Source organism: Tachypleus tridentatus, chromosome 13, assembly GCF_004210375.1.
Source record: "Tachypleus tridentatus isolate NWPU-2018 chromosome 13, ASM421037v1, whole genome shotgun sequence".
Lineage (NCBI taxonomy): Eukaryota > Metazoa > Arthropoda > Merostomata > Xiphosura > Limulidae > Tachypleus > Tachypleus tridentatus.
This window is the reverse complement of record NC_134837.1, coordinates 44160359-44185505: the sequence shown is the minus strand read 5'-3', so window position 1 is coordinate 44185505 and position 25147 is coordinate 44160359. Positions and strand designations below refer to the sequence as shown.

General features: G+C 32.6%; 1 protein-coding gene across 3 annotated transcripts in view; it reads left to right on the top strand.

Moving 5' to 3' along the window:
- The window catches only part of LOC143237668 (protein turtle-like), a 254760-nt gene that overhangs the window by 167493 nt on the left and 62120 nt on the right, over positions 1–25147 (top strand). For 2 of the 3 annotated variants that reach the window (XM_076477173.1, XM_076477171.1), the window contains exons 2-4: positions 7725–8063; positions 19289–19425; positions 21399–21552. In XM_076477173.1, coding sequence (XP_076333288.1) covers positions 7725–8063; positions 19289–19425; positions 21399–21552 — 630 coding nt within the window. The remainder of the gene's footprint in view (positions 1–7724; positions 8064–19288; positions 19426–21398; positions 21553–25147) is intronic. The other variant, XM_076477172.1, reaches the window with a different exon arrangement.

Genomic DNA, 25147 nt, shown 5'->3' with positions numbered 1-25147 from the left:
GGCTACTCTTTTACCAACGAATAGTGGGATCGACTGTAGCATTATAACGGTCGAAAGGGCAAACATGTTTGGCGTGACGGGGATTCGAACCCGCAACCCTCGGATTACGAGTCGAGTGCCTTAACCACCTGGCCATCCTGGACTTTTTCTGTTATGACTTTTACTTAGTTTCATGAAACAACAGAAACATTTTTGAGAATATCACACAATTAAACTGCAGAGACTTTTAAAAAGTCTTAACTTTTAAAAAGCTTAACCGATAGCTTAAGTATAAAGCTATAATATAACATTTTTTTTCATTTTAATAGACTTTAGACTGATTCTCAAATTGAAAACGAAATGAACACGATTTCACGAAGTGCTTTTTAATTTTCTTGTGCCATTGGCGATATTATGTCAAAATAATGTTTCTGTGCTCCGTGTATTTTCTGCCCTGAATAAACTCTATGAATTACAACGCTTAAAATCGGTTTCGAAACCCATGGTGGGCAGAACATAGCTTTGTGCTTAATTTCAAACAATCCAGAATCTAAGAAATTAAAGCCATAATTATGTAATGTAAGACTTAAAAGCACAGCTGAACCTATTGAAAGTGATTTTTTCTTCCAAATAAAAGAATAGTGTTTATTGCAGGTATAAGAAATTCACTCTTGTTTCCAATTAAGCCCATATGCAAATTCTCGGAAGAGCTAAGAAAACATATTAGCGGAAGTCCAAGCACATTTATATGGAATAAATAGATAACACAGTTCGAATTAAGTTAATAAAGAGTGGCTTTTAGTGTAAAAACAAAACAAAAAAAGAACCAAAGTAAAATTTACAACGTGGCGTTAACTAAACTGCTGAACTTCTACAAATGGATACATTTTTAAACTGGTGGCGAAACGTAAAGAGTAAGTCATGTGAATGAAATACCGTATTTCAGATAATTTAATGTAATGCTCAGTACAATAACAATGTAATGCTTCATCATATCGGTGTGACATAAAAGAATATAGAGCATCTCTTGTCGAGCCATATGTTATAATACTGGCAATGTTTCAATTGCCCTGGTGCATCATTACAGATCATTTGATGTTATCTGCCATATCAAAATTTGCCATGCTTTATGTAAGAATACTCTACAACATTCGTGATATCTAAGTATATATATTTTATGGTATCTGAAATATTCATATACAGAGAATTTTATGAATATTCCAACTACTAGCAGCGTACAAGTTTTACGATATTCTACGAACCAATGTGTCAATAATTCACTTTTATATTGCAGTAATAGAAAACATGTTCTTTAGTTTTTGTGACAACACTATTACGTAGACTATCATAGAGTGTTTATTACAACACAGTTGTTAAGGTACGATGGCATTTTCTAAACTGTTGAAGAACGATTATAATGAATTATAGTTGCCTTATATGAATGGCTTATATAAATAGTGTTCCACCTTCCATTGTGTCCCTGCTGTTCTGATGAGATTGAGCAAAACGCGTCGTCGGAAGCGAATATGACGAATATAGTGTGGATGGAATACTATTATTATAATACACATTTCGCGTTCTTGAAAATCCCTAGGGGATTAGATAAATGATGCAGTGTTAAGAATATAATATGGCTAATATAATGTCTTTATTACAAAACACCCCAGCGGCACAGCGATATGTCTGCGGACTTGCAACGCCAGAAATCGGGTTTCGACAGCCGTTGTGGGCAGAGTACGTATAGTCCTTTCTGCTTCACTACAAATAAACTTTATCATAAATATAGTCGAAATAATATTTGATTCGGGCTTAGAAAATGCGGATAAAAGAAATATTGTTTCATGGAGACAGTACTTAATATTCTCTGTGTGTAAAGTCACTAAGTAAATAAAAGATACTTCTGAGAATACAAATATACCGTCTCCATGTGCATATAAATCCATATATTGCTCGGTAAACGCCTCAGAATAAATGCAGTAACAGAGCCGATTGTATCTGAAACAGTTCAAAGCTACGCGACCTTATTTGCTTAAACGATATTTTAACCCACTCCTGTAGCTTTGAATTTTTTTGTTCTTAAAACTCGTTAACTACGAGTATATAGACTTATTTTGTACATATTTAATGTTTCTTCACATCACCCTTAAATCAGCGTAAACTTGCTTTTCAAATTCGTAATAAAGCCATCACAAGACGTTAAATATATAATATTAGTGTCAGCCAGTATGAGGTTCCTAAGATTAAACGATCTTAGTTAAAGTGTGGGAAAAACGGTGTGTAAACTGTATGTGCAGATATGCCGGTATTCCCAACGATACAAGAGGCGTGAACATTATTACAATTTAAATTGCAATATTCAACTTGAAATGTTTTACGTTTCTTAGAGTAACTTAATCCATTAAGCTTGTTGTCCGAATTAGGTTTCTACTGATATGAAAAATATAATTCTCATCTTTAGTGTTTCATGTTTGTTTTTGGTTTTTTTTACTCTCCTAGAAACATTTTTGTGTTCAGGACATTATTTTGCCATTAACGAAATATTGTTTTAAGCTAAAAAAGTCATAATTTCAGCTGGTTACGACAGATGTGTTGTTTATTGCTACAGTTTACGTTGTTTAAAAAGATATTATTTTATTAGTTTTGACAGATTTAATCATGAAACTCGTAAAACACGTTGTTAGAGGAGGTTATCTTAGAGAACGCCATTTTTTAACTTCCTTTTTCACAATGGTTATATTTTTATTTAAATAAGAAACGAAAACTTTGCCACCTTTATATAATACCTACCATTGTTAAGTTACTGCTTCAGAGGAGGTATAGACAGAGTATAATTAAACTGAAATGCGTTGGTTAATGGACTGCATATGTCTAAGACTGTTTTGGACGACGTTTCGAACTCCTTGAGTCCTTGACAGATGCAGTCCATTAACAACGCCTTTCAAGTATTATCAAACTATTACCAGAGTGCAGTGATAACGTCAGGTTGGGTGGGATGATAGGTACCACCCTAAATATTTGTCATTTCTCTAAACATTTTCATGAAAAGTGCATCTCACAAATTTTCACGTATTCATGCATCCGACACCTGTAGAAGAGAAAACTTCGCCCAACAAAACACGCAATCTCTGATTAGTCTCGTTTTGTTGTTTGTTTTCTGTAGACAATCAGGGAAAGAACTGAGAACATTTGAAAGCTCCTTATTTAGCGTAATCTTGGTAATTTTACATTAAATAAAGCAAAATGAAAACATCATTATAACATTCTGTGGCGAAAATCATCTTATTTGATATCTTCCTCATTTATTTTTTTATGTAATTTCTATCATACCTTTAAAATTAAAAAAAAATGCATCACCAGTTTTCTACTATTAATTCGTTACTTCCTTTCAGTCTTTCGAAATAATGGACTTTCCACTTCCAGGACGTGTTCCTAATTAAATTGTAAGCCTTACTGGAGCAATTATAAACTAACTTATTATTGTAAAAGTAACTTCGACTCGAGAGTTTTGGATATCGATCACTTGTAATATTTTTGTCAATGAAATACGTGTTTGGATATTAATCTGCTAATATATTTAAATTAAGTAACTATTATTGAAGTAATGAATGCTGTTTATATTGAAAGGTATCTCGCAAGCATTAAAAAATATCTGCAAGTAGCATACATGATTTCCTATAGTATTCAACTGATGATCAAATACTATATTAAAATAATAAATGTCTAGATATGATAAAGTTCATAGATATATCGCAAGTGTTATTAAAATATTGTAATCATGTGTTAACGCAACCTCATTATTTGAAACAGACATATACTTTACATAACCAACAAGATTTTTAAAGGTATATGGTAGTTTTCATTTCTGAAACAGCGTTAATAACTTCCATTATATTAATGTTATTGGAATTAAATAAACAGTTGCTTCTCATCTTCTGCATGCATTCTGTTCAACCGTATCAAGTATAATTATTTACACTAATATTTCGTGACACTAAACACTCCTTAATTAGGATACTTTCCTAAAATCTGGCAAACTTGTGATTAAAAGTTTGAAATGAATAATAACCGTTTACCCGTGTACGATTTAAAAAAGAAGCAAGAAACTGATATTTAGTTTTCTTAGCCTAACAAATACTTATGTATTTGCACATATCTTCATACCATAGTTTCTCTACTGTCAATTGGCCATATGTAATTCAAGAAACCAAAAGAAGTTTTCCTTTACTCTTAGGTGAAGATTTAGTAACTGTTTGAAAGCGATAACTTACGTGACTTTTTGCGTAGGCATGCGCAAAGATTTTAGTAAAAATTAAGCAGTTTTGGTGGAATAACTTTTTCACACGTGACTTACACTTAGACCACATTTAACACCTTATTATAGATTGTAAAGATCTATTTATGTATCACATTTGGGGAAAAATCCATGGAAGTATATTTTTTCTATTAAATAATTTTTTCGCACTTTGGGTGTGAAGGAAAAAATTGAATCAAATCTGGATATTTTATATCAAGTGTATTTATTAATGAATTACCTTAAGATCTGGTATGTGAAGTAAAGGTCTAGTAAAATGCAATCACTGAAAATATGCGATAGTTTGGAATAAACGCTATCCCAGTAAAAGAAAGTAAAAATTGCTGAAATATCACTGAGTTAATAACATATGGCGTGTATTGCAAGTTGTTCTGGCTTGATTTATTGTAGAAATTTTCTTCATCTCGACAAAAACAAGTAACGACTTCACAATTGTTACATTATCTCTGGAAGCTGTTGTTTAATTGCATGCTATACTTTTACTTTTCTTTTGTTGAAGCTTAAGTTCACATGATTTATGGATAGAGACATTAGTAGACGCTTTACCTAAGAATAAAATAAAGTAGAACGCATGATCCAGCTATATATTCAGCCTCTTATCACTCCAAGGAGCCCTCTACCAACAGGATATTAATATACTTTAAGTATATTCTCACAAAAAATCATTACAACCTTCACCTGTAAGGGTGCCTGTTTCGTTAAGTGTAATAATTATTAGGTGGACAATGGTTTAACGTCATATGTGAATTTAGGTTTACCATATTTATGAAAATTATACATAACTAGTAGTATGGCCGGCTGGTTAAGGCACTTGACTCGTAATCTGAGAGTCGTGAGATCGAATCCCCGTCATACCAAACATGCTTGGACTTTCATTCATGGGAGCGTTGAAATGTGACGGTCAATTCTACTTTTCGTTGGTAAAAGAGTTGCTCAAGAGTAGGCGGTAGATGGTGATGAATAGCTCCCTTCCCTCTAGTCTTACGCTGCTAAATTTGGGACTGCTAGCACAGATAGCCCTCATGCAGCTTTGCGCGATATTCAGAATAAGCCAAACAATACTAATGGTTTAATAGTTACACTTTGTAACAATACGTGGGTTAATTACATTATATTAAAGCGACCTTCGAAACTACCACGTCGGTGAAGTCCATGTTACCAGGTCTACTCATATTGTATCTGATGATCGTTGATTTTGGCACCACCCCTGCAGCGTCGCTTAAATTATAAAGGGATCCTGTCGTAAGTTGTTTGTCATGTACAAAGCACACCATTTTACAACCCCTCCCGATCGCACATAAATACATAGGCGTTGCTTTCGGCAGTATAACCAATATATATATATGCATATAGTCGTTTGAAATAGCATCACTTCCCCATTTTCTCTCCAACTAGTTGAGATACGCGACAGTTAAACATATAGATACCAAAAGCATTTAATGTAGAGGTAACTTTCCCTCTACGATTGGGATCGTTTCTGATTACATTACGTGTTGTTGTCAGGGGTAAATTAAACCAAACTCCTTTTGTTATCCAATGACATTAAGAAAATGAGTACACTCGTTTTCGAAATGTTTAACGCCCTACTGAACAACTCTAAATGTAAATATATTTTGTGTTAGATATTTACATTTCCTTCTCCAAAGCGATCAATTTTTAGTGACTTCAGTCTACCTACGTAACGCCAAAGAATATCAAACTTTCTTTCTGATATATTCTGTTTCCTCACAACTTTGCCTGTGGCTATCACGTGACTTGTTGAATTGTATATTGAAAATTGTTTTAATATATTGTACGTGATCCTCTATACATGCAATACGACCGTGTGCTATGCACTTAAGACCAGGATTTTAATCAGACTTGAGTCTGTACATTCATAATTAATGTACATTTATTACTATAGCGTTTGTTACATATTACGATTTATCCCGGACGATTCTCCGATTTAAGTTATATATTATAATTTGAAATAGCCTGTAGCTGAGTTAAAATGTAACTTGGATTTAGAATTTAATTATATGTCAATATGTATAAAATGTATGATGTTTACTAACAAAATTGATATACACAATTTTCTTTATTAATACAAGCATTTTTAATATATGAACAATAATACAGTTTATAATAACAATTATTGCAAATAGCCATTACAAATAATGATTTGCATACAATAGTTTTACAAAATTACTTAGAATATTGAGTTTTTTCTATCCAATTCGAAAGTTCCTTATATTTTTTCAAGGGTTCACGAGGAACAAATTATTTCTGAGTTGATATAAATAGAATTCACTTGACGTAGAACTAGCTATCTTTTACACGTAAGTTTTCCACAACTGAAGTTATACAATATCTCCGTAAAAATATCTCCGGATGTTAATCCGCTGAAGTTAAATGGTTTGTAATGTTCGAAATTTATAAACGTTCTTGGTCAAGTATCTTTGTTTTACTAATGAATAAGGGTTAATCACAGTTACAGCTTTCGAGGTTTAGAGTATACCAACTGCAGCAAACCAACAATATATAACGTCTCTCTGTATTGCACTGGTTGCCTTTTATAAGATTGAGACAAGAGTTTCTAGACATTTCAACTAAAGCCCAATATAAGTTACATAAATTTCTAAATATATATATATTAACTGAAACAACAATGGTATTAAAATAAGTTCATAATAGTAGATCCGTCACACGTTATATCTGTTAACTACAGAGCCTGGTGTCTTAGATTCCTTTTTGTTCAATTTTATATCTTTTCTTCACCTACAAGCACTTATTATAACACGTTAACAGAAAAGTTAAAGAAATATTGGTTGTCTTAACTCATTTTAAGGGCATACATTTAAGTAATAAGAATGTTTGTTTACATTAAGGTTAATTATTTTACTAAGCTATTACTGTTTTTGACTTTTGAATTTACATAATGAAATTACTTCATTCAAGAGCTAAATTTTACATTAAGAAAATTACAGTTTTCTTTGCTCGATAAAGTATTTTGCTGCGGCTACATTCGAGCACAACTTTTGAGTTTCACTCTTGTTGTGTTTGATTTTTTAACACATTTATAGTCAGTGAGTAATTCGAAATTCTTCTTACTTATGCCTTCTTTGCTGGCGTTAAAACGTTAAACAATTTTTACAACGATATTTAAAATAGAAATATTTAAAAAAAAAGAATTATTTATGTCAAGGGAAAACTCTAGAACAAGTTTGTGCGAAGAAGAAAAGAATCGAAACAGGTGTAACACATTTCCTTGAACTAATTGTTTCAACTTCTGCGTTCGTGTCTGTTTGCGAAGTAACTGAAAATTAAACGCTTTTCTATGACTGAAATTCATACTTTTAATCATATGTTTACGTTTTGCATTACATTTCTAAATTGCAGTTTCTTATATTCTGTAATCAGCGAATGATTTACAAGTTGTCATATTTCTTTGCAGGATATTCCCACAAGTACTTTGCAGAAAAAGTGACAGCTCTTCTCGGAGAAGATGCTGTTCTTCCATGCTCTTTCGAATTTCCAAATGGTGTTCCCGTTCCTTATATTATTCAATGGCACAAAAAAGGCATCAAAATTCCCATTTACATCTGGTATGCTGGATACCCTCCTCACATTGGCGAAGGTTACGACGGTCGAGTGTCTCTCACAGGTCAGGCATCTCTCAATCTAACCAACTTGCAAGAACATGACCAAGGAACATATACTTGTATAGTGAACTTTTTTGACAGGTCACCAGATCAAAAACGAAATGGAAGTTTGGTACACTTGTTTGTACACGGTAGGTCGTTTTGTTTCTGTAATATAATGGATGTATTCTAGATAATAATTTATTCGTAACCTTATGTATGGATATTTACAGTATTGAAAATAATGAAACAAAGTATCCATACATATACAGAAGTCACAAACGATTAGCTGTTGTAAATAAATGTATATTTTATTATTATTATACATTATTACAGAAATACAAAAGAAAAGCGAGTGAGTTGTACAATTCATCATAACCTTATCAGTTTATAATTGTAAACCGTTGTCTTGTATTACTCCAAACTATTTAGCCAGTCATTTGGTTTTCTTTTGTGTGCCTTTTTTTTCTCCAGTTTTCATATGATCTCAACTAATACAGCATTGCTAATATTCATGTCAAATTTGTGCAGAACAAGTCAAACTGTGGTTGTATATGTTCTTTAGATATTTTTAACTATATGTAACGTTTTGTCATATTTGATTCAGGCTTGGGAATCCATTCTCACCACGTCTTGTTCCTGGAGGAATGACATTATGAATAAAAATCTCACTGTACCTGTCTACATTCAGAATGTCATCAATTTTGTTTACATGTTCAATACCATTGGCTGAGATATAACTCCAATTTTCATTGGTTCTCAAACTGTAGATGTGTACGTTTATGGTAAAACGCTATTTTCACTCACATCTAACAAACCATCGTTGATTGTTGCCAAACAACTTGAAGTTATATTTATCTATTAAGAACATTATTCAGAATATTTAATAATCCCATTACTTGATATTTTATGCTAATTTCAACCTTTTGTTTCATTATCTCTAATATGCAGCAGTTTTCCAGTAGGTACGTATCAAATTAGGCGATTTCTTGCTAATTTTGTTTTCTTTTTTTAAAAATGCCAAATACACACCTTATAAGAAGGTCGTTAGCAAAATGACCCCTGGATTTTTGTTTACAACGTAAATACTACGTTCAAAGCTACTTAGCACCACTTTTGAGAGTTTGTGTTTTCTACTTCTGTAACCAAGATTACTAGTTTTATGTAGTTTCCATAAAGCTTCTAGTCAAATATGAAATTCTTCCTTAATTTTTCGTATGTTCTAGGCTTCAATAATCAATATACTTTCTGTACATTTATGTGACGTTATGTGACGTTTCTGTCACTGGGAACCACGAGAACATTTATCACACTTCAACTAGGAATAGTTTGACTGACTGTACTTTTAAAAGCATTATACTGATGTTTCACTGTCTTATTGTCTAGATGACAGCCAATTACATTATAATTTATCTTATTTAACGCTCTAGTACAGCTTATGTTTGTACAATATTGGTGACGCAGTCCCATCGTAATTGCATTTTGTACCCATCTTATTCACTGTTTCAGTAATTATTACTATTACTGGACAAACAAGGTGAACGCATTACACCATTGAGAAATAATCTTTCGTGTATATACTTATGAAATCGGTTTTCTATATAATCTGTTTTTCACCACCTAGCTCATAAACAAATAAACTTTTGATTCTAATAAGGAAGCCACCGTTCATGGAAAAAACACTTGTGACTGCAGACTCGATCATGTGATTCTGCAATTGGTTTGATTTGTTTTGAATTTCGCGCAAAGCTAAACGACGGCTATCTGCGCTACCCGTCCCTAGTTTAGCAGTGTAAGACTAGAAGGAGGGCAGCTAGTCATCACCACCCACCGCCAACTTTTGGGCTACTCTTTTACCGAACGAATAGTGGATTAACCGAAACTTTATAACACCCCCACGTCTGAAATGGCAAGCATGTTTGGTGTGACGAGGATTCGAACCCTTGATTCTCAGATTACGAGTCAAGCACCCTAACCACCTGGCCATGCTGGGCCTTTCTGCAATTGCTCTTTAAGTTAAAATTTTACAAAGTTATTTGTAATACCTTCCTTTGTATGAGCATCGATTGTTTTTGTTTGAAAAACAAATATTTAAGTTACTTGAGATTATTTTTTACATCTGCATTAGAAATAATCGAGTCTGTTCCTGTCAGATCTGTAAGTTACAAGAATTACTACATGAAAATTTAATTTTTCCAACACTTCTGAAACGAGAAGACGTACATATCTTCTAAAAGCGTCCGGTTTTCCAAGTTTAGTGGATTATGATTTATCTATTTAATTACTTTTTGCGTGATTGTTAAGTATCATGAATGCACAAAATAAAAACTAATGCTTCCTTCAACCACCGAAAAGAAATTAAACATATTATAAACCAGGGTCTCTTATTCATTTCTATTTACCTTTATTCTTCCCCTTGACCAACGTTATGCTATAAATTAGCAAGAGAGTTAATTATCGTGATCATCATATAAGGTAGTTCTTTTTACGACATATAATTTTATTGTACGTTAAAGGTGAAAATGTATTGGTAGTGAGTTAATATAATAAAAATGAATGTATGTTTTTAATAATAAAATCTTGTACCTGATTACGAAAAGTGTAATAACGAAAAATGAAGAAGACACTTCTGGAAAATGTGAATTAAGTATACTTTTTCAATAATTACTTTTATTTTTGAGACGTACATAAATAAATAAATACGAAACTATTCCAATATTATCTGCGTAATGAGTTTGAATTTTATATCATATCTTATTTTGGTTCTCATTTTTATATTTCTGGGATCACGTACGTTAAAATTGGTTTTATTTAGGACATTGCTAAGTACATAAAAAATAATAAAACGCAATGTGAGAATTTAATTATGTTTAAAATTACTTTAAATGATAACTGTAATTTAGAAAACGAAATTGAAAGCTTATATTTGATTTAGAAACTAAAGCTTAATTAAAAATAAATATATATATATATATAATAATGAAATGAGTTATTTAATACTTGGTAGTTTCATGTTGTTGAAATCATGAGCGTATATTTATTACCATATTATATTGTCATCATCATACAAAAAAAACGACCTTTGAAATCGTCATGGCTATGATTGATTTATGTGACATTCATTGTCTATATTTGGTACAGTATTCTAGACTCCTAAAAGAGTAAAGAAACGACCAAATTTTAGACGTTTCCTTGTTTAATTGACGTTAGTTTTATACTGTTGTTGTTTTAGCACAAACCTATGCATTCAGCTATTTACATTCTGCCTACCACCGGTAATACATCTCGGGAGTTTAGTGGTGAAAGTTCATAAACGTACCGCTAACCCACGGAAGGACTAACCATATCTCAGCTCACATCTAATCCAGAATTATGGGGTGAAAATAAAATCTGATGGAAATATTTAAAACATTTCTTATACAGAGATATTTTTACTTCAGAATGTATAACGTATATATATATATATATATAATTTGACGCACGCGCGATAATATTATAAGAACAAAAATTGAAACTTTGTAATTTATCTTGTAGAGACTCCTATTAAAAATGTTTGAAAGAAGTCAGCAGCTCATCTTTCGTGTAAAAGGTTAGAGCAACATCTTCTCCATTCACAGGTCGTTACAGCTTCTTTGAAGCATTTTATAATCCCATTTTTGCTGACTGAAAAGACAGTTTGTTGAATTTCCAGTTCATCATATCAACTTTCACATACATTTGGTATATCATAATTAACGTTTCTGCTAAAAATATATATATTTAGATGGCCGCTGTTATTCTGTATTTTTAGCATAAAGATCATAATAGAAAGAATTTCGCATAAAAAAGTCATAACCTTCAGCCACATCATATATATATAACTGGTATGTTCTGTATTTCGATATAATGTATTAATATATGTTTTACTTTGTAATTAACAATGGCCAGTTAATTTTAGGTCACCTATATCTTCAGGGTTATAATGTCTTCCGATGAGATAGTGGTAAATCTAAGGACTTACAGCGTTAAAATCCTGAGTTCAATTCCCCTCGGTGGACACAACAGATGACTGAAACGAACAAAAATAAGTGATATAAGATTATTAGTAGGTGTTATCTTGTTTTCACATCATTAAAATTCTAAGAAGAGTAACTCGAAAATAATATTTTCTTTTTCCAAAAGGAAATAGTTTATATTACCAGAGAAAGATGAGGCCTTATACCTTTAGTATTTCGCAACGTTGATGTAATACAGCTGTTTTACAGCACTTATCTAAGAAATACAAATTTCAAAACCTCTTATTTCAGATTGGTTTGCAGAATTTTTATTCTGATTCTAGGAGCGAATTTTTTAAAATCTATAAGAATGTACAGAAAGTTTGGATCTTCTCTCCATTCTAATGCAGCTTGTTCTAAGAAACTGGAGGGTGGATTACATGTTATTCCTCTCCTGTTTTACCTTATTTAATACTTCAAAATGACGTTTGCTTTGTAAAGTCCTACCTTATCCTAACGAAACTCGGTACTTACTTCTCCAGATATGAATAAAACAAAGAGGAAACAATAAATATTAAGGTGAGGAATAGGAAGAGACGAGGTTATATTAACTAAGACTCACTGCATTACGAAACAGAGTTCTATAAAACAACTGCATTTTTCGAACCAAGGACATAGAAAAAATTACAATGCTGTAAAAAGAATATCTTTACAACTTATGTATGCAGAACCCAGACAACTCCATCTCGAAATTGCTTGAAAGACGAAAATTATCGTTCAACTGGTTCATTTGTTTGCCTTCAAAAGTCACTTAATGATAATTAGACTGATATGTTTGTCTTGTCTCAGTCGTAATGAGACTAAGTTTAAGTTTAGGCTTCAATGTTTTCTGCTGTTCTGTTGATTTAAAAAAACAATTAATTTAATGTTTAACTTTTTGGTACAAAACAAAAAGTTAATGAGGATATAATTTGCTTAATCCTTGCAAGTAAAGGGAAAGATGTCTTCTACTGTACCAAGCTGACATTCTTTGGGGTTTTGACTGCAGTAGATAATTGTTACAGGCTTTTAGTGGTACAGTGGTGTGTTTGGGACTTATATTGCTAGGGATTGGATTTCGATACCCTTGGTTGGCAGAGAACACATGGCCCTTTTTCAAAGTTTGTGCAGCTTTGTGCTTACTAACAAAGAGCTCTGAGCACCAATACTTGTCAAAGCGTTACAAGATATTGCGAGCATTGAAATTGGATAGATGTTTACAAGTTGGTTGTTGAACTTTTTAATATGTTAAATTAAAACTTGCATCATAAACTTGAAAAGCAAGGCTAACTATGCATTTTCAATTCAGTGAAATTATCCGTTTGATTTTAATTGTTTAGGCGTGGCAGTAATATATACCGTAAGCCTGATAATTATATAGTAACAAATTTTGTTCGTGTACACAGTTAAACGGCTGGAATTTACCAAAGATTTTTCTTGTACAGTTTTAGTAAATTATTGTAAATTTTTAACAAAAAATAACAATGAAGGTTGTTCGAAATATTTTTTACTGTTTAATATGATCTAAATGGTTTCACTTTTTTCTCAATTTTTTGTTCTCTCAGATTAAAATATTTAACGTTGTTTTTCATTCTTATATACACATTTAACCATTATTAATATACACGAATGCTATAAAAATATGAAAGGTACTTATTTTAAGTATAATAGAGTTTTCATATTTATTTTACTATTCGCTATTCATTGAAGACAACAGATATTGCTGTTTTACGTGCACTTTGACATTTTTGCTCTACGTTGCAATAGTTATTTTTCCCTCAAAATAACCACACTGAAATTAGTGTTTTCTCCTCTTGTGTCATTAAAGTATCATTATATTAAAAATTCTTTCAAACAGTGTGGCCCCGGCATGTGGTTAGGACGCTCGACTCGTAATCTGAGTTTGAATCCCCGTCACACCAAACATGCTTACCCTTCCGGGTTATTGATCTGTTTATTCCTGAAATACACTAATTTTTTTTACAATCTAAGACAAATATATTTTATTGTGTAGGCTGAAAAAAGGACTTTTTTGTTTGAAAAATTATATTTTAGTTAGTATAATAAGCAAATTTAGTAGAATATGTTTTGTTCTATGCTCATGTAAGGGAAATATACAGCATACAAAGGTATGCAAATTATTCATAGGGTTTATGTGTACCAATTAGCCTTTGTCAAGACATAATCTACAAGCGGCAAACAAATAAGTAGTAATTATTCTTTTCCGAATTAATAACCTAGTTATTTTATGTTTTTTAAGTCACTACTTCAGAACGACGTTTAACCCATAAATTATCAGTAGCAAACGAAGTTTATGTATTCGTTGAATAATAATTTAGATAATACTGACCTAAATAGGTTCTCTAGGTTCAATATCATAATGATTTGTACGAAAACGTGATGAGATAAAATGAAAATCTAAGAAGGGAAAACAGAAACGACATTGTTATTTATGCTTAATTCTCGCAAACTAAGAGAAATATCGGAACATTTGTTATCTGTATAATGCTCTAAAAATATGTTACGAAAAATATGTCTGTGTATGAAACAATATATCTCAACTCTTCGCTACGTTGACGTAATTTGAGAATTCTTCCCGAAGTTTTTTTAGATTTTTTTTTTTTTCCTTTTGAAGAGTTTAGGGTTTCTCATACTTTTTAGATCGAGACTACACATTCTCTTCTTGGTCTTATAAGTTGTTTGTCTTTTGAATGTCTCACAAAGCTACACGAAGGCTATCTGCACTAGCCGTCCATAATGTAGCAGTGTAAGACTAGAGGGAATGCAGCTAGCTATCACCACCAACTGTCAACTCTTGGGCTACTCTTTTACTAACGAATAGTGGGATTGACCGTAAGGTCATAACGCCCCCACGACTGAAATGGCGAGCATGTTAGGTATGACGGAGATTCGAAACCCGTGACTCTCAGATTACAAGCGGAGTGCATTAACCGCCTGGCTATGCCTCGCCTGATCTTATAGAGAAAACAACAAAAAGAAATGGTGTTACATTTCTGTATTTATCTGTAACATGCTATAAACAACGTTAGTATACTCTGACGGATCAACAGACAAGAGAACATATTCAAACAGATCTGTTTTTAACTTGGAACATAATTGAGATTTTTCGATAATAGGCAAAGGTGATTTTATTTTTTTTTTTTTTTTGCAAGTAAGCTATTTACAGAATATTTGTTGTAACCTGATGTTCCAAGATACCTTGAATTTTTGTTGTGTTTTTTCGGACTAAACAGATTTTGGTTTTTATTCAGACAAAAAATATATCTGACGATGGTGAAGCTATATGCGTTCTTTAATAAGATTTTTTTTGCCCCACCCTGAAAGATCACGGATAACATAAACACAATGGCCTCTTATGGAAGCACCTAACAGACTTAAATAAGAACAGCATTTTCATACAATTCCCATGTGATTCTTTTTTCCTTTTTTTTACAAGCAAGAAGATGAAATTTGAATAACTTAATGGTGTGAAAATAGTTTAAGAGCCGACAAACATTCATATTCTAGAGGCCCATGGATTAAAACAACTGCTGTGTAATCTTTCTCCTATAGTGCGTTTCTATCTTTGATGCGTTTTTTGAGTTCAGGTGTGTTGTTCCCAGCACCAGAATAACCGGAAGTATAGCACATTAGCTATCTTTGATATTTATAAGCTATCGATTTTCACATGCTGCTTCTTATTATTTAGGTTTTTGTTCAACTGAAAATGAAAGGTTTTTTTTTCTCTTGCTTACCTAATATATATATATAACATCAATGTCAAAGATGTTCTTTAAGTTCCTTTATCTATTGTACTCAGTAACTAGTGAAATAATGTTACTTTTCTACTCTAATGAACTTGCGTTTATCAATGAACACTATTACGTCTGTGGAATAATTCATTTTCAAGTGTACTTTGTACTTATATTTCAGCTCTAGTGTTATTTACACTTTATGGTATTTTCGCATTATATAATGTTATAATGAATTTAAGTGATATTATCTATAATAATACAGTAATTAGTTCTCCATATTCTCTTTAAGCATGTTATTTATTCACTTATGTTGCTTCACCTGTAATGCTTTGTAAACAGTATTAACTAGATTAAAATGAAAACACTGCTTAGTTTAAATGCCATTTAAACCATATTTTATTTCTTCCTATCAGCATTCATTTATATTTGGCTGAGCATGGTCAGGGCGGTCGCGTGTTCCAATCCCCGTCCCACCAAACATGCATTTTATTTCAGCCGTGGGTGCCATTATTAAGTGACGGTGAATTCCACTATTCGTTGGTGAAAGCTTAGACCAAGAGTTGGGTAATGATGACTAGCTTCCTTCTCTTTAGTCTTACAGTGCTAAATTAGGGACGGCTAGCGCAGATAGCCCTCCAGTAGCCTTGCGCGAAATACAAAACAATCCAAACACACCGGTGCAGATAGCCTAGCTGCTTTGTGCCAAAAAACACTAAACCAACCAACCAAATCCAAACACACTAGACTTACACTGCTAAATTAGGTACAGTTACGACAGAAAGTGGTCGTACTCCTGCGTCGTGAGTAGTTTTTTCCTCATGACTTAAAAAGTATCACGATTAGTCTAATGAAAGTACAGTATATTATACATATCATAAAAACACACATTTACATATTTTTTTTATGTAAATTGAACGACAAATAAACTGCTTACAAACAAATAACCAAACATAGGAGGGTCATAAAGTGTTCGTGCGTCTACTTTAATAGTCAGTTGTGTAGCTTTGCAGGTGAATTACTTGACGCAACCTCTCCTCATAGCCCTCCATGATCGGATGACGCTGATGAACCTTGGTCTTCAACTCATGCCAAACGTTTTCAATTGGGTTGAGATCGGGTGACTGCGATGGCAACTTTAGAACGCATATATGGTTCCTCTGCAACTAGGATTGCACATATTTCGATGTGTGTTTAGGGTCATTGTCGTGCTGGAAGATCTAACGACGCCCAAGCCGCAAGTTCCGAGCATCATTCTTCATATAAGTGCCTAATATATCAACGTACTCTTCTTTTTTCATGATCCCGTTGACGCAGTGAAGGCTGCCTACACCAGAAGAGCTGAAGGAACACCATAGCATGATCGACCCACATCCATGTTTAACTGTATGGGACGGTGTTCTTTGGAAGATTTCGTTACCCCTTCTTACAGAAAATATAGCGAACATCATTGCGGCCGAAAAGCTCGATTTTAGTCTCGTCTGACCAAATAATACTCTTCCAATAGGTAAAGGGTTTATCTACGTGCTTTCTTGCATACCTCAATCGTGCTTCTAAATGAACAGGCTCTAAATATGGAGTTCTACGAGAACGGCATGGTTTGAACCCAGAAGAGCGTAACAGGTTCGTAACTGTAGATGGGTTACTTTAACCCCAGTTTCTCTTACCAGTTTCTGTATGTCATTTCGTGTTAAACGAGGGTTCCTACTAACTTCTCAGAGAACCTTCCTCTTGGTTCTCTCTGGAATTTTGGTGGGGCGTCGGGAACGAGGGAGGTTAGCAGTTGACCCTGTAAGCTTAAACTTGGCAATTATGTTTTGAACGGTAGATTTCGGCACATTAAGTTGTGTAGCAATACCGGAAAGAGACACACGAGACTTGTATTTTACAATATTTCGGTTTTTTAAATTGCTGGACAGTTGTTTCCTGTTCGCCATGATGACCAAGCAGATAATGACGGAGACGGCGCTAAATTGCCGGAAGTACATTTTTTGCTGGCTAAATTCCAACAATTATGAACCATGTGTCTAGTTCTGGAATGGAATAATGTAGTTTATTCGCCAAACTAAACAAATTTTTTACGGAAATATCAGTTTTTGCACACGTTCTAAACTGTACGAACACTTTCTGCTTCTCCTGTTTTTGGTTATTTGTTTATAAACAGTTTATGTGTCGTTTAATTTACATAAAACATGTATGTAGATGTGTGTCAATATAATAATTATAATATGTTATACTTCTATTAGCTTACTCGTGATACTGTTTAAGTTATGAGCAAAAAAAACACTCGGGATGCAGGGGTACGAACACTTTCTGTCGTAACTGTGTGGTTAGTGCGGATAGCCCTCACGTGGCATTAAGCGAAATTTATAATAAACAAATCGTTGATATCTTAGAAAGAAACTTGATCTGTCTGACTGATTATGTATGTATGTATGTATGTGTGTGTGTGTGTAATATATCGCTTCTTTTCAAGAGTTTGTTTGGTCATAAGAAAGAAGTAGTTTTTAATGTCTATTGTAATCTAAGGTTGATTTCATTTGCGATATGCATATACATATAGAAATACTTAAAATGTATTTTAAATTCTACTCAACCATATAAGAAAGATCGTAGAATAAAGAAGCACGAGCTCACCGCTACTATTTATTTTAATAGTAGAAGCGTTTTCATAGCGTTAAAGTTCTTTTTAGTTTAAAACGATCAGATTGTTTAATTTTTTGGAGTAAATATTTTTCTATCAAACCTTTCGCTTTATTATTATCTCTGACATTTCTTTCGCACAATGGATTCACACACACATAAACACATATAATAAAGTAAACAGAGAGGAACAATTATTACGAGAATGCCCTCTTATTATCACGTGAAAAGGAACTTCAACAGAATATAGCCACGTGTTGTGATTGCATGCTGTGTATTTGGTTGTCATATAGCATAGCAATGATAAGGAACCTTCACTGATGACATGTCTCATAAACGAAAGTTAAAACTTCCTTTTAAATAAGAAGAAAAACAAAATATAAGCTGTAAAACTGCAGTTTTTTTCTTAGAATTTATTTAATAACCGGTTTCGTTAATTCAGTAGTTAAATATATAAAGTTAGAAAAATAACTATTTAGAAGCCTATTGTAAGAGCAGTTTAAACGGCTGCATTACGAATTTCAATGCTTGTTAAAGTAGAAATATGAATGTATTAATCGTTTCTTGATTTTATGGTTTACCGTTGAAGAGAGAATGTAGAAATTTAATTAGCTGTGAAGTTCATTAAAAATATATGAAAATAGTGTGAAAGAAGTAGTATTAACAATATAAAAAAGAAATATCTAATGGTTTTACTTCTAAATTGTAATGTAATATGAAATGGTTTTAATTCTAAACTGAAGAGATATTTTACGTAGAATTTTATAAAGTAAAAAAACACTTTAATATAAATCTATTAAATGAAGTAAACGAACCTAAAGCAAAGTTACATAACACCATTGAAGTTTTCATGTTGTTGTAACTACAATATATTTAATAGGTATTATTCTGACTTCATTATTTTGTCACGTGAATAACGTGACCTTTTAAAAATGAAGGTTATAATTATTCTTTTCTCTCCAATGAAAGGCGTTATTGTTGTCCTTTCAGCTCCGCCTCATTTCAGTATCAAACCCTCCGACGTTGTGTATGTGAACATAGGGGAAAAATTAGCTCTCCTGTGTGCTGCAGGTGGAACACCTGATCCGGATATCACTTGGTATATGGTAAGCCAAGTACACTTCCTTACATTACTTCATTCAAATAAATGCATCTTTAGTTTTAAATGGAGCTAAGTTCATTAATTGTTCAACGTGTGTTTAAGTTTCATTTTAAAAATACAGGTAAGACTTACCTTCCTTTAATCAAAACTTAAACTAATGATATTATTGTAGAATGTTTCATTGTTCTTTAATTGTTTGACATATCTGATACATAATTCAAGTAAGGATACCACGCATTTGTAGCTCTGAATAGTAACCAGGTAAATGCGAAACTACTAAATAACCATTATTGAATGCTTTGAAAATGATATGTTTTATCAGTAAAAATTTTCGTTGACGAGAATACAAGTTGTTTACTATGTAAAATGTCATTTCAAGAACCGAAAAACAAAATGTAAAAAAACAATCTTTTTCTGAACTTCGTTTTTTAATCTGTTTCGTAGTTTTGGTGACTACTCTCAGTTAACTTTATAATGACATTTAAAGTACTTTTATTAGAATTAAGATATACATTAAATAAGACAATTTAGTGGTGCAGAAAAACAACAACAGGTATATTTATTCTAATGGGTGTTTGAAAAGTCTAGAACCGAATTTTACAGCATGTGTTGCACACGTTGTCCTTGTAATTCGAAACGTGTTTGGATTAATAGTAGAATTAACTCGACCTTCTCATGCTTTGACAGCGCCATAATCAGTCAGGTATCTCAAATTAAGAAAAGTTGCAAACCACCAATGGTTTCACACTTTTCGATATCCTGTATTATTTCTTGCACTATGATCTAAATTTTAAAAGACTGTATTAGAGATGAAAATGATAAATAATGATAATTATATTTATACAATAATATAATTCAGATGAAGAGCATAAAACTTATAACGACAAGTCTGCTGGTTACTCTCGCGATATCTCAATATATATATATATATATTTTTCCCCTTTACTTTCAATAATGTATAACAAGGTTTGGCCATCTTAAAAGATTTATGCTAGGACTAAATCAGTACACCAAGTCAGTAATCAACATCAGTTATAGTTATTAAACGTCGTCAAGATGCAGTAATACATAATTGCTATTTATAACGTGTTAAATAGCTTTATTTAATTACATTATTTAAGAAAATAATGGCTATTAGTGAATATTATACACACACACACACACATTCAATACATGTTTAGGCAGCTAATGAAATAAGTTGTTTTTCTGGGTAAAACGTGGACCTATTTTTATAGTTTGCTCTAATTGAAACAAAACGCATAATTGATGATTCCTTAATGATATCAGTAATTTAATTAACTTAATAACAACAACAATAGGGAAATGAATGTTTATATTTACGGCAAAACTACTATGGCTCTCTACCGTCGTCCAGAATTTTGAGTTCCCCGCTAGTACAGCGGTAAGCAAGTCTACGGATTTACAACGCTAAAATCAGGGATGCGATTCCCCTCGGTAGATAGCCCAATGTGGCTTTGCTATAAGAAAAACACACACACCCCTAATTTTGAACTACTGACTAGAGGTTATACAGTACTCGCAGCATAAAATGCATGGGTGCATTTATAAGAGTGACAAGATTAATATGCAATAACTATTTTATGGTGTGATACTAATTTGAACTCAAATTCGCAAGATTCGAAATTTATAGGTTTGCCATAGCCCCAACCCACACCTTTAAAGCTCACATTTAATTAATATTCTAACAGCACATCACCATATAATTTTTTTTTTTCACTTTAAGTGGTCCCTCGCTGAGTCAACGATCAGTTTTCGGACTTAAATGCTTATATGAGAGGTTTTAACACCCTTAGGTGACATATATAACCCATTATGCAGCTCGGTGATTCTTTAGTGTAACAGTAGGTAACTCTAGAAACATAGAAACCTAATATTCTTTAGTGTAAGATGTTCGTGACTGAAGTTTACTGTACCACTTACGTATGTATTGTAACGATAAATATATGTATCTTTCAGGACAACGTTCCACTAAATGCAGGTCCCAACATAAAACTCAATCGAGGAAGTTTAGAAATATTTAAAGTTCAGGAGTCTCACATTGGAGACTACATGTGCGGAGCCAGAAATAGTGAAGGAAGTATCGTAGCTAACACAAAGGTTATTGTAGCTGGTAAGAAACATTCTGATTAAATAAATGAAAATTAGGAGAAAAAACCAGTGAAAACTGTATTGAAAAAAATGTTATTGTGTTTTGTATCGTTGCTAAATTCACACTAATTCCTTATTGAATTGTTTATTTTCAAAAAATTCTATTGTTCACGAGGGATGTATTATCAAAAGAAGTAACTACAACAGGTTTAGATGGAGATGTTGTTGAGGTAAAAGGAAACTATGGGCAATATATTTATTTAACTTATGTACGTATTCTTTTTCAATTCCTGATGATGGATTAGGCTATTTCTTAGTGTTCTGCTCTATATCATTTATTTATTAGATACTTTTAAGAAAAACTCTAATAACGCACTGAAGAAATTGAAAATTCACTCAAAGATTTTAAAGCGCGCCTTTCTCATTCATCTTGCTTTCTCGTTTGATATTTTTGTATTTTTTGTTGATATCTTATCACGTTGTAACTAGGAAACCATGATATTTATTTTTTTCTTGTTTTCTGTTGGTCACGCCACATGTTTTGGATAGTTTCTGTTGATTTGTTCTATTGTTTTCTTCCAATATAATGATAAATTGTGAAGGAATAAACCTTAACACGGCGGATAGAAAAGAAAGCATTCACACAAGTGAACAGCACCATCTGGTTGTAATTAATGTTAAACTAGTTTAATGAAAATTAATGAATTTCACTAACTTGGTAAACCGTCATTTCTTTAGTTGCTGGGGAGCAGGATTTATAGTGGTAATCATGGTGATAGAAATATACTTAATTGTATTTAACCATTTGAAAGGTTTTGATTTATACATGTTCTACAGTGAAAGCGAGTGCATCTTAAGAAGTATTGTCTCTAACTCTGATTTGGCTTACGTGACTCTTCTCATACAGCTTAAACTATTAATTTTGCTTAGTGCGTGTGTGTGGAACATGAATATTTTCACAAAAAATACGGAAACAAACTAGTATTCATTACGATGTAATGTATTTTGAAACTACAGAGATGCATGCAAAACTTATATTAGAACTTATATTCCAGTGAATAAGCGCCCTCTTTGTGTTTGCTGAAGAAAAATTGGTTCTTTTACACCAAGAAAATTCTCGCAAAAGTATGGAGGAAAGAAAGTGAATAAATTTGTTTTTTTCAGTTTTGTTTCACACGTGAGAACCACTGACGTCATCTGTTTACATAGAAAGGGATATGTTTATTTTTAATCTAAGAAGTAGCCTAGATTAAATGTTTTTGTATATTCACTTTATCTGTATTTCATTATTTCAGTTTTATTTGTAGAGGTTTTCTTAACCTCTGAATTATCTCTCTGCTAATCTAAACTGAATCAATGATCAAAATTTTGAGAAGGGAAATCAAGAAATCGGATAACAGGTCACTAATAACAAAATATTTTATGATAATACCTATAATTACGCTTAAAATGTCATACACAGCGCCTATCTCAACCATATGGCCATTACTTAACAGCCATGATTGTGTGTAGGTTTGTGTGTGGGTACCTGTTTGTGACAATTAATTAGAGTATACTAGGCGTGTGCTAATCGGATTTTTTTTTAATATTCATATCTGCGGTGCATACTGTAATATTCCCATTACATACTGTCACTAATGAACCTACCCTTTGTCTCAAGAGTTGTTTATGGGCCCACTTCTTTGGTCGTAATTAAGTTTTCCATATTTCATCAAGAAGCGTGGAAAGTTTCTAACGAGACCCTCCCTGGCGATTATCATTTTACCCTATCACGCTTATCATGGCCACAAACAACTTTCACAGTATCGTAAGTGATTCCTCGATATTTTATCTTTGACAATGCTCTCTTCAACTATTCCTTCCACAGCAGATTGCTTTGTTAGCGGGGACACTACCTGTGCAGATGGTAATTAATGTTACTGATTATATCCTCGTTCTAAATCTCTCTTCTATCTCCTACCTTCACTATAATAGTTCAAACCTGTCTGTCTTTATTTTTCAGTGATAACACACTGTACTTGTTGTGTAATAGGCTGTTACTTAATTATTTTATTTTCACAAATTTATGATGATAACTTTGGTATGTATACCATATATCATATATTCGTGAGCATTTCTGACATTTAGCACTGTAGTTTATTACTAGTTTATTAATGTTCACATTGTCACTTTCAGTGTCTTTGATCCCCCAGTGGCTCAGCGGTATGTCTGCGGACTTACAGCGCTAAAAACCGGGTTTCGATACCCGTGGTGGGCAGAGCACAGATAGCCCATTGTGTAGCTTTGTGCTTAATTCAAAACAACAACAGTCTTTGTCCACGCTATACTGCTGAAAGTGAGAAAATCACCATATGAGCAAAGCACATGTGTACGATATTAAAATTGTACGTTTAATTATGAATTTTATGAGAGGAAACACTTTTGTTTATTTGTATATTAAATGGCGCTAAAGTAGCTTTAGAAAGCTTAAATTATTAAAAACATCACTAAGCAATAATTATATTGAGAAGTTTCTGGACTGTATGTCTCTCTATACATATATGTTTCAAACGTTTCCTGTTTTCTATCTTAATTGACACATCTCGTTGATACAATATCTACCAGGCAGCAGCACACGATATTCATAAGTTAGTTATTCACAATGAGAGTAGACAGCGGGTACTTCTCATAAAGCAACAAACTGTGACACGTAATTATTATTATTGTTCCGTCAGTGTAATTATTAGTATACACGAACAAAGTTATTCGGTATATCCCATGGTATAGGACAGCAAGATTCTGGACTTCTATGCTTATAAAATAGTATGGTAGGTCTTTTGCGTCTCATGAAGCTTATATATAACTCAAGACTCCAAGAATAACAGGTTTCTTAATACCTCTTTCCCAATAACCGACCGCTTTAAAAACTACCAAACACACAGGAGAATTCCACGAACATCCACTTTCAAACTCTCTCTTTGTAAACCTGAAAATGGCCAAGGAATGCCGAAACGTTGTTCTCTGCTTATCAATAAAAGTGTTAATACCCATACCAGCTGTTCAGAGATACAATTCCATGAACATTTCAAAAGTAATATCTTCATAATAAAAGATATACTAGAATGGATGAACCAACGTTTCAGCATTCACGTATACAGAAGTTGCTAAAATGTTAAAAAATATCCCTTTTTTAGCATACAAGTTCTATGAAACGGCGTTGATACTATAATAGATAACTATGTGTTATTACTAATTCTTACTGTATAAATCTCATTTGTACATTACTCACATAAAGTTGATAATAATTACAATTAACTTGCTTAACCTGATTCAAATCTCAATAGTCGCTGTTTATTTTTTATTTTTTTTAAACGTGACGCCGGCGAAGTTGAGGTGAAACCTGTAGACGAGGTACCTCAACTTAAACTTGAAACCAAAGCACGCTATACAATTATCAACTTTACAATTTATGTCCCGGTGTTGAATGTTCTTGTTCCTGTGTTTTATTTATTTATTTGTTTGTTTGTTTTCTTGTTTGATTATTCACAGAATTAAAATTAACTATTTTTACATATATCTATATAGGTAGCGCCTCTTGTATCCCAGCCGACCTAAGAGCTCTAATAATGGCGAAAGAT